The following is an 11,862-nucleotide window of genomic DNA, read 5'->3' as shown; positions in this document are numbered from 1 at the left end:
ACAATAAGCCACGACATGGTTAAGTCAGTTGTAAGGCGGAACAATGTTTGGCAGAGCAATGTGAACGATATGCCGTCATGCAGGCCCCCTGTGATCAGCAGGAGCAGTCTACTGATAATTTTTGTTTTACTGAACCGCAGGTTAGTACATGCTCACTTTCTTGGGTGTGTTGCTGTGATCACTTACCTGGTAATCCAACTGCACTTGTCGTGAAAAAAAGATGAAGCAGGAAGCAGCGGTTGATGCTGATCGGGTGTGTTTTGCTGCACTGCCTGCAATCGATAAGTTTGATGCCATGTTATTCAAAAGCAACACTTATGCTCTAGAAGGTACGATGCTGCTATGTTTTTTAGCCTGATTTTCCCTACAAGTTTTAACATGGATGTTTCATTTCCTACCTCTGGTTGTTTGTTATGTATGATGCTCACGTGCAAGTGATGTGGCGTTGCAGCTCTCTACAAATGGGGCAGCAGCGATCTCCGTTGCGGTCTCGGACTAACAAGGAGAAGATAAAGGCTGCTGGAGCAGGCAAAGAGTCTCGGAATAACAAGGAGAAGATAAAGGTTGCTGGTACAGGCAAAGAGTCTGTTCCAAGACGTCCTGCACGTAGAGGGCAACAACAAGATGGTACGGGAAAGCGCTGCTCGTGCATATAACAGCTCAGGTTGCAGGCGGGGCGGGATGTGGCTGCCCGCCGAACACCGAAGCGGGAGCCTGTGTTTTTAGCGGCCACCGCGGGCAGCCCGCCTCACGTCACTTCCCATTTGACGGACAACGCGGCAGCCAACGTGAACCCGTCAAAACCCGCCAGACAGTCGACGCAGGCAGTGTTGTTGTTGCTCGTCGAGAACATCAGGAGCGGGGCCCGAGGGCGACGAGATCAACAGCGGCGAGGCGTATCATCTCCTTCTCGCCGTGGTCCTGGATGAGCAGCAACCCCTGCGCCGTGGTCCTGGATGAGTAGCAGCCTCGCAGGGATGTGGTCTGGGTCAGCCCCTGCGCCGTCTCCATGGTTGGATGCCGATGAATGATTTGTTGCTTGTTGGTAGATGGATGGATGCAACAGATCGGGATTTGGGAAAGTACGCTCACAGGAAGTCGATGATGAGTCGGCCGTCGCAGAAGCGGTCGGTGGGGCGGTGGAACAAGGCGCGGCCCTCCGGCGGCGCGATGCGCCACGCCTTGGTCGCCGCCATATCGCTCGTGTCGGAGTTGGAGTCGCCGAAGTTGAACACCACCGGCCGGGCGCCCAAGCCACAGCTGAACCCGGCCAGCGTCGGCGATGGCGAGAGCGCCAGCGCCAGGGCCAGGGCCACTGCCTGAGCGAGGGGAACGGTTGGGTGTGGCGCGCTGCCGCCTGCTATAGCTGATGTTGTTGCCGACATTGGACCTCTGTATCTGTCTATCTGTAGCATGTGTCGCGCCATGTAGCTCCCTCTCGGAACTCGTGCGGCGGCGCCTACACGCACATGGAGGATGGAAACGGACGGACCTTGCACTCGTTTCAGTTGACCTCGTCGCTGTCGGCCATGTCGGCGCTGCGTGCTCTCGTCTCTTGGCTCTCAGCTCTCGACTGCTGAATGAGCAAGATCTCCCCGGGGAACGAGGGATGCCGCTAGCTGTCTGCTTGGCTCACGGCATGAAGCCGCCAAGAAGCGCGAGGAGATATGTGGGATACACGGAACACCCGACGGGCGAAGCGGTAATGCCGTCTGATCCTGCTTGAGATGAAGCGGTCAACCCAGCGGCACCTGCTAGGCTTTTTTCGCGGGGCGGCGTTGCGGCTTAGCGGGCAGTCCCGCTCGCCCTACACCCTTAATAACAGCTTAGCTACCATGGATGATGGCTGTAGCGAACTGACATTTCTTGGGGAATGACACTAGCTAGGCCTGCGCCATGTTAGGACTGAAGACATAGTTGAGTGAAATAACATGAAGCGGGTTGAATGCATCAAGGTTTGGTTACAGAAATCCTTCACTTTGACGAGGAGGTTGCTCCTGTAAAACTCGGCGGCGGCGAGCGGCGGCCGTAGCGCGGGAGATCCGGCGGTTGCCCGGTTGAAGAAAAGAATCACGCGCATTGAGACCATGAAGAGGCGCCATGGGGAGTGCAGCGTCGGTGCTGGACAGGATTGCCAGCTGAAGAGAAGCACACGCAGTGCGACCAAGAACTCCGGTGCTGAAATTGATTGCCCATTGAGAAGAGGCACACGCAGTGGGCCTGCCAAGAGCTCCCATGGGGTTCAAATAGAGAAAGGTGCCTACAGCGGTGCCGGAAAGGATTTTCAATCGAAGGGAGACACACGCAGCACGGTTGTGAACATCTCCCATGCTATTAAAATGGAGAACAAGTCTCTTACCGGTGCTGAAAAGGATTTCCAAATAAAGCGAGGCACACACACAATGAGCACAAGGAGCTCCAATGGGGAGAAAATGGAGAACAATGCTCGCATAGGTGCCGAACGGAGTGTCGTTTGGGCAAGTCCAGCGGCAATATTATGGGTGATGGGTTGGCCAACGCGGCTGGAGGAGATTGCTGTTTTCAGGGGCCGGACTGCAACGGTGTCGTAAGAGATTAAATTGTCCAGGATTTTGGGACTGGCGGCAGCGTTGTTGGTGGTGATGGGGCAGCTTGCGTCCCGGAGGGGATTCAGAGTAATGTAGGAGCTGAGAACTGTGAGTCTAAGGGTTCGAAGAAGTCCCGTGTGGCCAGGAACGGGTTAAAGAGCAACGTTTCTTCTGGTGCAGATCATGTGCTGGAGCAGCGGGGCGAAAAAGGTGCTAGCACGGAAAATGGGGTTACCAAGGAGAGTGATGTAGCAGCCAAAAGGTGCAGCTCTACAGTTCCTCGAAGCAATGCTAATGACCCGAATTGCCACAGAGGGCGGAAAACAATTGTGCCATGGAGGTTCTCGGTTGGGTACAAGCGGTCATTCTCAAAAGCTTTCTGCTCCAATGGCGGGTCTCTCAAAAAAACTCTGGAATACAGGGCTCAGGTCAGCTCAACACAATGCACTCCAGGAACTAGAAGTATTGTGAGGTGTCCTTTCAAATGTTAGAGTTTCGATCGTGCGGCATTTCTCCTCAGGGAAAGGTGAGGACACCTGAACATCATATAAAAAGGTGAAAGTTGAAAAGGATGACAATCAGGGAATGCCAAAAAATGAAGTTGCCCTTGCTAGGGAGAACGTCATCAGGTCTTTGCGGGATTTCCGCTTAATTTACAAGAATCTTGTGAATAAACTTAAAGACAGGCCACGGGAAGGAGGAGCTGATCTACAAGCTTATAAAATCTCAGGGAGAGGTGCCCTGCACAGTGTAATGCCGAGAGTTATGTTGGCCATGTGCGTGGAATCCATTTCGGTGATATCTTTCGTGCAAGGGTTGAGCTTTGTGTTATTGGTCTTCATCGCCCACACCGTTTAGGGATTGATCATATCAAAGAGGAGGATGATACTAATAAAGGAAATAGGTATTCTTAGTCCGTCATGGTATTTTATAGAAATCCCTCTGATGTTTGTGACATTAAACCCGCAATACATATCAAATGATTTTTAAAATAATAATATCTTCTAAACCATAAATCTAAATTTAACATGTTATATATGAATTTTGATTAGAAAAATATATAAAATCTGAATATGATGTTATTTTACATGTTAACCATTTAAAAAATACTATCTAGGATACAATCTTAATCAATAATGCATTACCCGTCTTTCTTTCATATCGGTACCGATTTGGATTGTGGATGAACATCTCAGCAAAATCATGATTAGAGAAAAAATAGAAGATCACTTGACCGTTTCTTTGTATGTAATAAATCCGAATTCAAGTCATATTTAAATAGAAGACCTGTGGAATCTTGAACTGCGCTTTTGAAGGCTAAGATCATCTTTGTTTGGGTAGTAGCTACAATACTCAAATTATATACTTTTTTGTAAACTAAGAGCATGTCGTATTCTACGGGCCCTTTTGCTAGTAGGAGTATAAAAGAGAAACGTAGGTACTTCCTCTTTTTTGGTTTATAGGGTACATCTTAAAATTTTCAGATTTTCATTATATTAGGCTCATTTTGAGTCTAATTTAGTTAAAGTGATTTGAGTTTCACGTCATATTTAATTCATAGAGTTTAGAGAAAGGAAATGAGTGGCTATGCACGCATCGTTTTCTACGTCCATCATGCAAGTCCAATGAGAAGAAAGATACTACATTTATTGCCTTGGAAATTGAATATGTGAGAAAAAAATCATTGTCTAGTTAAAACTAATGTCATCCACTCACAATTCATCTTGTTTTATGAGATTTCAGATTTGAGCCCTATAAACTGAAAAGGAGGGAGTATCTCTTATGTTGGTTTTTCAAAAAAAAACGTTGATCCCAAATTTGGCATCGTATCCGTCGTGAAGACCAGTTTACGGACAGTGATGTGAGGGTCAACCATTCAACAATGTCTTCATATGTTTCAAACTGAATTTCAACTAACCTAATCGAACGAATTTTATCAAACACGACAAAAATTAGTAACGTTGGACATAATTACATTAAACAGGCAGAATTTTCATCTTTTATTAAACCAAGCCACACTCGAAGTAATTATGAAAATAGCAAAATTGGTACATAAATAGCATGCAAATATCTCTAGTACAACAATAATTTATATCCGCAAATAAAGAAGTTGACGTCGTGGCGTCGTTCCTCCATGAAATATATCGACCTCCAACCATGGTTGAAGCGGCCAATGGCACGCCTCATCTGCCTAGATCCCCCCCCCCCCCCCCCCCCCCCCCCCCCCCCCCCCCCGCCTGTTCGACATCACATGATCTGGTCGGCAAGGTGGGGGAAGGAACAAGCGGAGTGAAGTATTTGCGGTTACCTCCAACATTACCTTCTCACCATGATGAGGAGGAAGGAACCTAGATCTTGTTTTTCTTCGACGTTGTTCAGAAGATGTGGATATAGCTCGGGGTCAAGAATGAGGGTTGAGATACAAACTAGAGATTTTTTATATGTGATTTATCTCGGGGTCGAGCCTCTTGCAGGCCACTGCGAACCAAATCTTCACCTACGTGGCAAGCATCTGCAACCACCACGCCTTTCTAGCGTCAAGAATCTGCATCGGTTTGCAGAGGTGAACCACCATGCCTTTCTAGCATCAGGAATCTGCATCGGTCTGCAAAGGTAAACAACCATGCCTTTCTAGCGTCACGAATCCGCATCAGGTGAACCGCCAGGTTTTTGTGCTTACTTGGAAAATATTAGGTTTTTGTGCTTACTTGGAAAATACTTTTCCATGTCAACCCAGGCGATCAAAAAGCCAAAAGTAAAGGAGCAACGAGAAAAACAGGGGACAAGAATTAAATTTCAAATAACAGGCAGAGCAACGCAGAAGCGCTATTCTGCACCACAAGGACCAAACTGCAATTTCTATGAATCGTCAGGAGCAACGGAAGGGCGCACATGGGCCAAAATTTAATTTCAAAGAATTGGCAGGGGCCGCGCGAACGCGTACCCCCTCTACCACAAATTATGACGTTCACTCTCCCACTTGGGGAGATGATAGGCCAGCGCACCCACCAAGTGCAATGTGGGCCACTAACCTAGGCCACGGGCCTTCATGATCGCCCGTCGACCCCGTCCAGGTAAGTATTGAGCAAGGGTGCACCTGCCTCTCCTTTTATAGCGAGCTCCCCCCACCCGATGCCCTCGGCTACGCTAGGTGGGACTAAACCGAATGCGCCGCAGCAGCCGCTAACGGGGGCACACGCTAGCTCCAGGAGCTCAGATGGGCTCGTGTTTGCCCCATTCCATCCAAGCACAGAGCGGAACATGGGCTTTGAGAGCTGTGGCGGTTGTGGGTGGGCCTGGGGAACGAAAAACGTCGCGATTGTGGAGCACTGGTTCTTCGTTATTTCTTAAAGGAAAAAAAAAAATCTATCTCTTTCCCTGGGAGTTTGGGACAGTGTTCGATGAATAGAACGTATGTAGCTCTGATTTTTTTTTCCGGACGAATACTACACAAACAGCGATAATAATTTTTCTCAACTAGGATGAGACAATATCAACGTGTGCGCACCACTTCTTCTTATGAAAGGAAAGGGATTTGTTTTCACCCAGCGGAACGATGCGAACATGTCACACGTTTACTGAAACCATGAAAGGATGGATATATCATTCTCCATAGGACGAAAGACGAAAAAAAGATATCCGAAAGAAAAGAAACTAAGGCCTTGTTTGGTTAATCCTCCTCCAAACAGGATTGGAGAGGACTGAGGGGATTTAATCCCCCTCAACCCTGCCAATTCCCTTCAAATCCATCTCAACCGAACAAAGCCTAAAAGAAGAAATGGATCGCGCAACAAAGATGATAACCACAGAAACTGCGACCTGCCCGAGTTTATCCATTATAGGCATGTACATCCGACAGCTCATAATGGATAATCAACTAACTGGTGGATTATCAAGACTGACACTACATCAAGAATTTGCGGAAAACTCTACTCCAGGCTATCGACTTGTACAGACATTTCAGAGTTGATTAACCAATGACAATGTATAAACAAGATCCCCTGGCACTTCCAATGCAATTAATTCATCCATCCATCAACCTCAATTCGGTGCATCCTGTATCTACTCGTTTACACTTGCAAAGCCCTGAGATAGCACGCGAGGTCAAAGATACCCTGAGTCAGCATTCATCTTTGCACATTGGTGTGCTGCTGCTGCTGCTGGTGGTGGCCCTCGTACTGTGCATAGTGAACCGGCTGGGCCATGTAATGAGGATTGCCACCGGTGCGAGCCTGAGCCTGTGAAGAAGTTACATATTTTAGAGCTTGGAACAGATGCAAAATTCAAAATAGATATATCATTTCAGTGAGAGGGGGGATACAAGGACCTGGACCTTGCCTCTACAATTAATCCCAAACATGATAGGACCCATGTGATTTTTTTCTATCACAAGTGCTACTACTCAATTTCTTGCGTAGAAGTGTTTTCACAATACAGATTTTGAGTATTATGACTGCATGTGAAAACGTTATTTGCCAAAAAAAACTGACTTTCAGAAATATTACACAAAAAACAAATCATTCAGAGATACCCAATCGGCCAATCCAACAAACGAAGAAGAGTGAATGAGTGGAAACAAGAATTTTCAGTGTGTGGAAGATATGCAAACCCCATGTCAAGGGTTAAAACTGAGTGAAACATGCACGCTGTACATGAAAACAACAAAACCAACATAATAGTCTCTTTAAATCACCAAACTGATATAGCGGTTATACAAGCAACACAAAATTAGAAGATATGCAAACCCCATGTCAAGGGTTAAAACCGAGTCAAACATGCACACTATATATATGAAAACAACAAAACCAACATAATAGTCTCTTTAAATCGTCAAACTGATATAGCGGTTATTCAAGCAACACAAAATTATAAGATATGCAAACCCCATGTCAAGGGTTAAAACCAAGTCAAACATGCACACTATATATATGAAAACAACAAAACAAACATAATAGTCTCTTTAAATTGCCAAATTGATATAGCAGTTATTCAAGCAACACAAAATTAGAAGATATGCAAACCCCATATCAAGGGTTAAAACTGAGTCAAACATGCACACTGTACATGAAAACAACAAAATAAACATAATAGCCTCTTTAAATCGCCAAATTGATATAGCGGTTATTCAAGCAACAAAAAATTAGGGAAACGAGATCAACACTCGAATTTCCGATAATTAGTGTGTTTCTGAACTCGATATACTACACAGTTTTTACATCCACAACAATCTAGGTATACAAATATTGTGACTAGTACCAAAACAAGACAAGACCACAATGATAAGGCTAGTTAACAAACCTGATTACTGGTGCTATAAGCATCAGAATTGGCATATGTTCCAGCATATGTTGCCTCAGCACTGCCATATGCTACACCATATGCTGCCTCAGGATTGCCATAGGCATATGTTGCTTCAGAACTGCCATACGGTTGAGCATACCCTGAAATAGGATTGTAACTAACTGATTCAACACAATGGCCCAAGAAAACAAGCATACTTTGAGCTAAGAAGTATTCTGAGTACTAGCCTGTTTGACCCAACTCCACCATCAGGTTGTCCAGGCTAAAAGCCGGAGATGGGCCAAACAGCTGGTTTCATCAGTTCTATATGAAGTTAGTTTTACTGGCTGCTCCACCATAATCCCCCATAGATAGGGTTTCTCACAAACTAAAGTCAGGTTGTCAGGCCACAAGATAGCAATCTCAAGTCTCAAGATGCCTATTTTTATGGCTTTGCATGGCATCACAGACTTTTCAAACGGGCTTGTATTTTTTTCTACTTTTGCATATAAATACTCGAAAGCATTTGTTTCTAAGGGACAGTAGGAAAATCTGATTGGAGATGGTAAAGATTCATAGTATCACATGGCTAACTAGATTCCACAAACCAGCCCAACAACCGCAAACTGGCATGAGAAGGCTACAACTGCTAAATGCAAGTTACCTATGATAGCTGATATGCTAAGCCTCTCTCCTACTCTCCCCCTAACTACTATAACTTGTATTTAACAGCCATTTTAGCATATATTGTCTCGGATGCTATGGGCCAAAAGTAAAAAATCATAAGTATATGGCAGCTTTGGTTGTGTATTTTTGTACGCTATCGAATCAAAAACACCGATTAGAGCAGTTACGATAAATACTTCTAAAGCTACTAGCTAATACAGAAGAGGATAAGGATAATAGCCCATAGAGATTCAGTAGTGTACCAGGGTTAGTTACAGCTGCTGCTGTGGTGACAGCAGTGGCCCGCTTTTCAGCATTTACAAGCTCACCCCGAAGCCTCTCAATCTCACTAGCCACAGCAATCATGTTTTTCTCCATTGCTTTACTTTGTTGAAGGTTATCAGCATGTGCCTTCTTTTCAAATTCAACCGCAGCCCTACCAATATTATAAGAAAGGCCATTAGTGAAAGACAGTGGATCAGGTCTGATGGTACAGCGCAAGACCCACTAGATCAGTACAAACATCGCAGAAAAGTTTGCTGACCATTACGAGCGGAAGGACAATATCAGTATTTAGTCTGAAGGCAAATCATAAATGCTCCCATGACCCTAGGCCCTAGCTATATGTTATTATACCACAACAATTGATCTCAGGTGGGATGCTTGGAACTCGAAATTGATATAGACTTCCTACCATTTCAATCATTTGTGTGCAGTACATTGACCAGTCCAATAATCCAATGTTCATCTATAAATCTTACAGGCAAACCCCACTAGCAACCATTACATAGCTACGCTACCTCATGCAGTCATTCTAGGCTAGATGCTGGCTTTAACAGATCACATATATGTTTGGATTCGAACAGGGCTATCCTGACTAGCACCCCTATCAAAATTGCAGTTCGCATCTTGTGAGCTCGGCTATTGGGGGAAGGTGAAAGGAGATGGCAATATGAATAAGGGTTTCGGTATTGCGGATAAATGAGGCTGGCCCTCATGACTATGAAGGGCCTTGTCCTTGGCCATGCAAGGCTCTGAACACTCAGGCTGGGCCAATTTCCCTTCATCTTTTGTTGAGCCAAAATGATGTGACATATCCCTTCGGTATAATATGCACGCAAGCTGCGGGGGGTAAACATACCAAGTCTCATCATAACTCAACTAACCACATTTACCACTTATCTTTAGAAAATAAGCTAACTAGGGAAATGGATAACTTGGCCCTGAGCTGCCTTCCCACAATACGCCAAGGTGATTGCAGGTGTTGCCATACCGGCTGTAGCTCTGACCCCAAAAGCATCCATAACATTACAAGTGTGATCGATGGCACAGCAACTCTAGTTGCATTAATTAATTGAACGCTACCCTAGTGGCCTAGTATATTAAATCTATGAGGCCATTTGGTTTATATATGCCTCACCAAATGTGGTGTGATATGCCATACGACCTATATGACCAATGTTTGATTTATCATCAATTAAATAATGCAGCATGGAAAATGAAGTAAAATGCATGCATCCATAGCCTAGTGTATAACATTTTGCAGATGAGTAGACCTTACTAAATTAAACAGCCCTTATGCTTCTAAGTCATTAACAATTGCAGCCCTCTGAAATTAAGAAGCAGATGAGCATATAACCCTCCAATATAAATTCAAATAACCTACAAACTGCGTAGAAATAACTCTCCGCAGGTCCTACGTTGGCCTCTAATCTCTAGCAAACAAGGAAACATCCACAGCAATTCCCCTGAGTAACTCTACCTTGATACCAAAATATCTCAACTAGGCCATACAACGACAATTGCTCGAACAAATCTACCAAATTGCTACGCACATAAGCCATGGAAATTTTCTCATGACACGTGAGCTCATAATTCTACCCAGGCAACCACTGTACTGAAGGTTCTAGAAAACCAGCTTAATTGTGGGACATCATTGATCTTCAGGGCAAAAATCAAGGAACCATTGATCTGACCTAACCCTAAAGCTTGGTACGCTTACAATTTAAAAGTTTCCTTGGAGAGCAGCCTGCTTGAGCATAGCAATCTATAGCAATTCAACAATCAACAGAACAAGGGCTGCTTTGCATTACCATTAATGCCCAGAAAACTTTTCGCTAGCAGGTTCTGTGGACTACAAATTCATAAATATGTTAAGCATGTGACTTAACGCTCTAAGTACAAACATAAAATCCACACCGATGGTCCAGAAAGATATGTTTCAGTGCTGGAACTTAATAATCTTAAACTGAGTGATGGCATGAACTGGGGGTAGGGTTTTGGTCCCATTTGGATAAGAATGGAGACGAGGTGTGCCCTTTGATTCTATATAAAACTGAACAGGTGGTAATACCTGCCCTTCTGGATCTCCCGTCGCATGGTCTCAATCTGCGTGCGGACGTTCTCCAACTTGGCGGACTCGGACTGCGCGCGCCCTAGCTGCTCGCGGATGCCTTTGAGCCGGTCTATGAGTTCGCTGCGCGCGCCGGCGAGCACCCGCACATCGGCATGGACCTGGTCGATCTCCAAGCGCGCGCCGGCGACGGACCGCGCCTCGGCCTCGATGCGCGCGGCCTGGTCGGCGATGGCGCAGACTTCGGCCTCGCGCTCCATGCGGGCCCTGGTCCCGGCGATGGAGACGGCCCGGAGCTCGTGCTGCGCGGAGATGAGCTGCTGCTGGAGCGCGACGTGGGTGGCAGCGAACCGCTGGTTGTCGACGAGGAACTCCTGGATGTCCCGGTCCCGGGCGACGATGCGGTCCTCGAGGGCCGCCACGGCGGGGTGCTGAGCGGGGCCCCCGCGCGGGAGGTGGAGGAGGGCGCCGTGCGGGGGCTCGCCGCGGTCGTCGCCGGGCTGCTGGTGCTGCGGCGCGCGGCCGAGCAGCGGCGGTCCGGAGTCGTGGAGGTTCATGATGTGCGGCCCGCGGCGGCCGGCCATGGGGAGGCGGGCGGCGGCGGAGGGGTTTGGGGTCAGACTGATCGGTCGGCCGGTCGCCTCGATGAGGGCAGGGCGGAGGGGAACGGGAAGAACAGGCTGGAACAGATGACGGGAGCCTCCGTCCCGGGCTCTCTTTGGGCTGGACTGGCAGTCTCGACTTTCGAGCGCTGCCGGCCATTAACTTTTGTGGCCCATTAACCAAGCATAACTGCTGCGGCCCATTAACTTATGGATATCTAGAATAAAATATACTGAAAGTCTTAAAAGTATTTTAAGTGTGTCAAGTAGGTTCTAAAAGTTTAAAATCGTTCGTCCGGGGTCTTAAATGTGTTTATGTCGTTCATCGCGGAAAACCCAACGCAGATCACGAGTATTAGTACCAATCTTTTTGAAATCGGCGATGGTGTTTAGA

The 11,862-nt window shown here is 46.5% G+C and overlaps 2 protein-coding genes, 1 non-coding gene and 1 pseudogene across 3 annotated transcripts; 1 reads left to right on the top strand and 3 right to left on the bottom strand.

The window, feature by feature from the left end:
• Positions 1–1,088: 1,088 nt before the first annotated feature.
• On the bottom strand, positions 1,089–1,385 carry LOC123397312 (GDSL esterase/lipase ACHE-like). Its single transcript, XM_045091911.1, has one exon. It carries the CDS (start codon positions 1,383–1,385, stop codon positions 1,089–1,091), a length of 297 nt encoding a protein of 98 aa, XP_044947846.1.
• Positions 1,386–1,469: 84 nt separating this feature from the next.
• Positions 1,470–3,481, top strand: LOC123397311 (annotated as a pseudogene).
• A 2,007-nt stretch (positions 3,482–5,488) lies between these two features.
• On the bottom strand, positions 5,489–5,649 carry LOC123400446. The gene has a single exon (XR_006610720.1). It is a non-coding gene; the product is annotated as a U1 spliceosomal RNA (small nuclear RNA).
• A 718-nt stretch (positions 5,650–6,367) lies between these two features.
• On the bottom strand, positions 6,368–11,545 carry LOC123453003 (protein FLC EXPRESSOR-like). The gene is made up of 4 exons (XM_045129758.1): positions 10,867–11,545; positions 8,777–8,949; positions 7,866–8,008; positions 6,368–6,805 (listed from the first exon to the last, which is right to left on the bottom strand). Exons 1-4 carry the CDS (start codon positions 11,448–11,450, stop codon positions 6,695–6,697), a joined length of 1,011 nt encoding a protein of 336 aa, XP_044985693.1. The 5' UTR covers positions 11,451–11,545; the 3' UTR covers positions 6,368–6,694.
• Positions 11,546–11,862: the final 317 nt, after the last annotated feature.

This window comes from Hordeum vulgare, chromosome 5H, assembly GCF_904849725.1.
Source record: "Hordeum vulgare subsp. vulgare chromosome 5H, MorexV3_pseudomolecules_assembly, whole genome shotgun sequence".
In the NCBI taxonomy this organism is placed as follows: Eukaryota; Viridiplantae; Streptophyta; class Magnoliopsida; order Poales; family Poaceae; genus Hordeum; species Hordeum vulgare.
The sequence above is the reverse complement of the archived record's forward strand: the minus strand, read 5'-3'. Positions and strand labels throughout refer to the sequence as shown.

What these genes read in the sequence shown, in the direction of transcription:
- LOC123453003 (XM_045129758.1), bottom strand. Translation starts at nt 11,450, where the DNA reads ATGGCCGGCCGCCGCGGGCCGCACATCATGAACCTCCACGACTCCGGA. An exon ending in AGCAGCTGTAACTAACCCTG is followed by an intron (nt 8,009 to 8,776) that starts GTACACTACTGA and finishes ATCCTATTTCAG; the next exon opens with GGTATGCTCAACCGTATGGC. An exon ending in CTTATAGCACCAGTAATCAG is followed by an intron (nt 6,806 to 7,865) that starts GTTTGTTAACTA and finishes ACTTCTTCACAG; the next exon opens with GCTCAGGCTCGCACCGGTGG.
- LOC123397312 (XM_045091911.1), bottom strand. Translation starts at nt 1,385, where the DNA reads ATGTCGGCAACAACATCAGCTATAGCAGGCGGCAGCGCGCCACACCCA.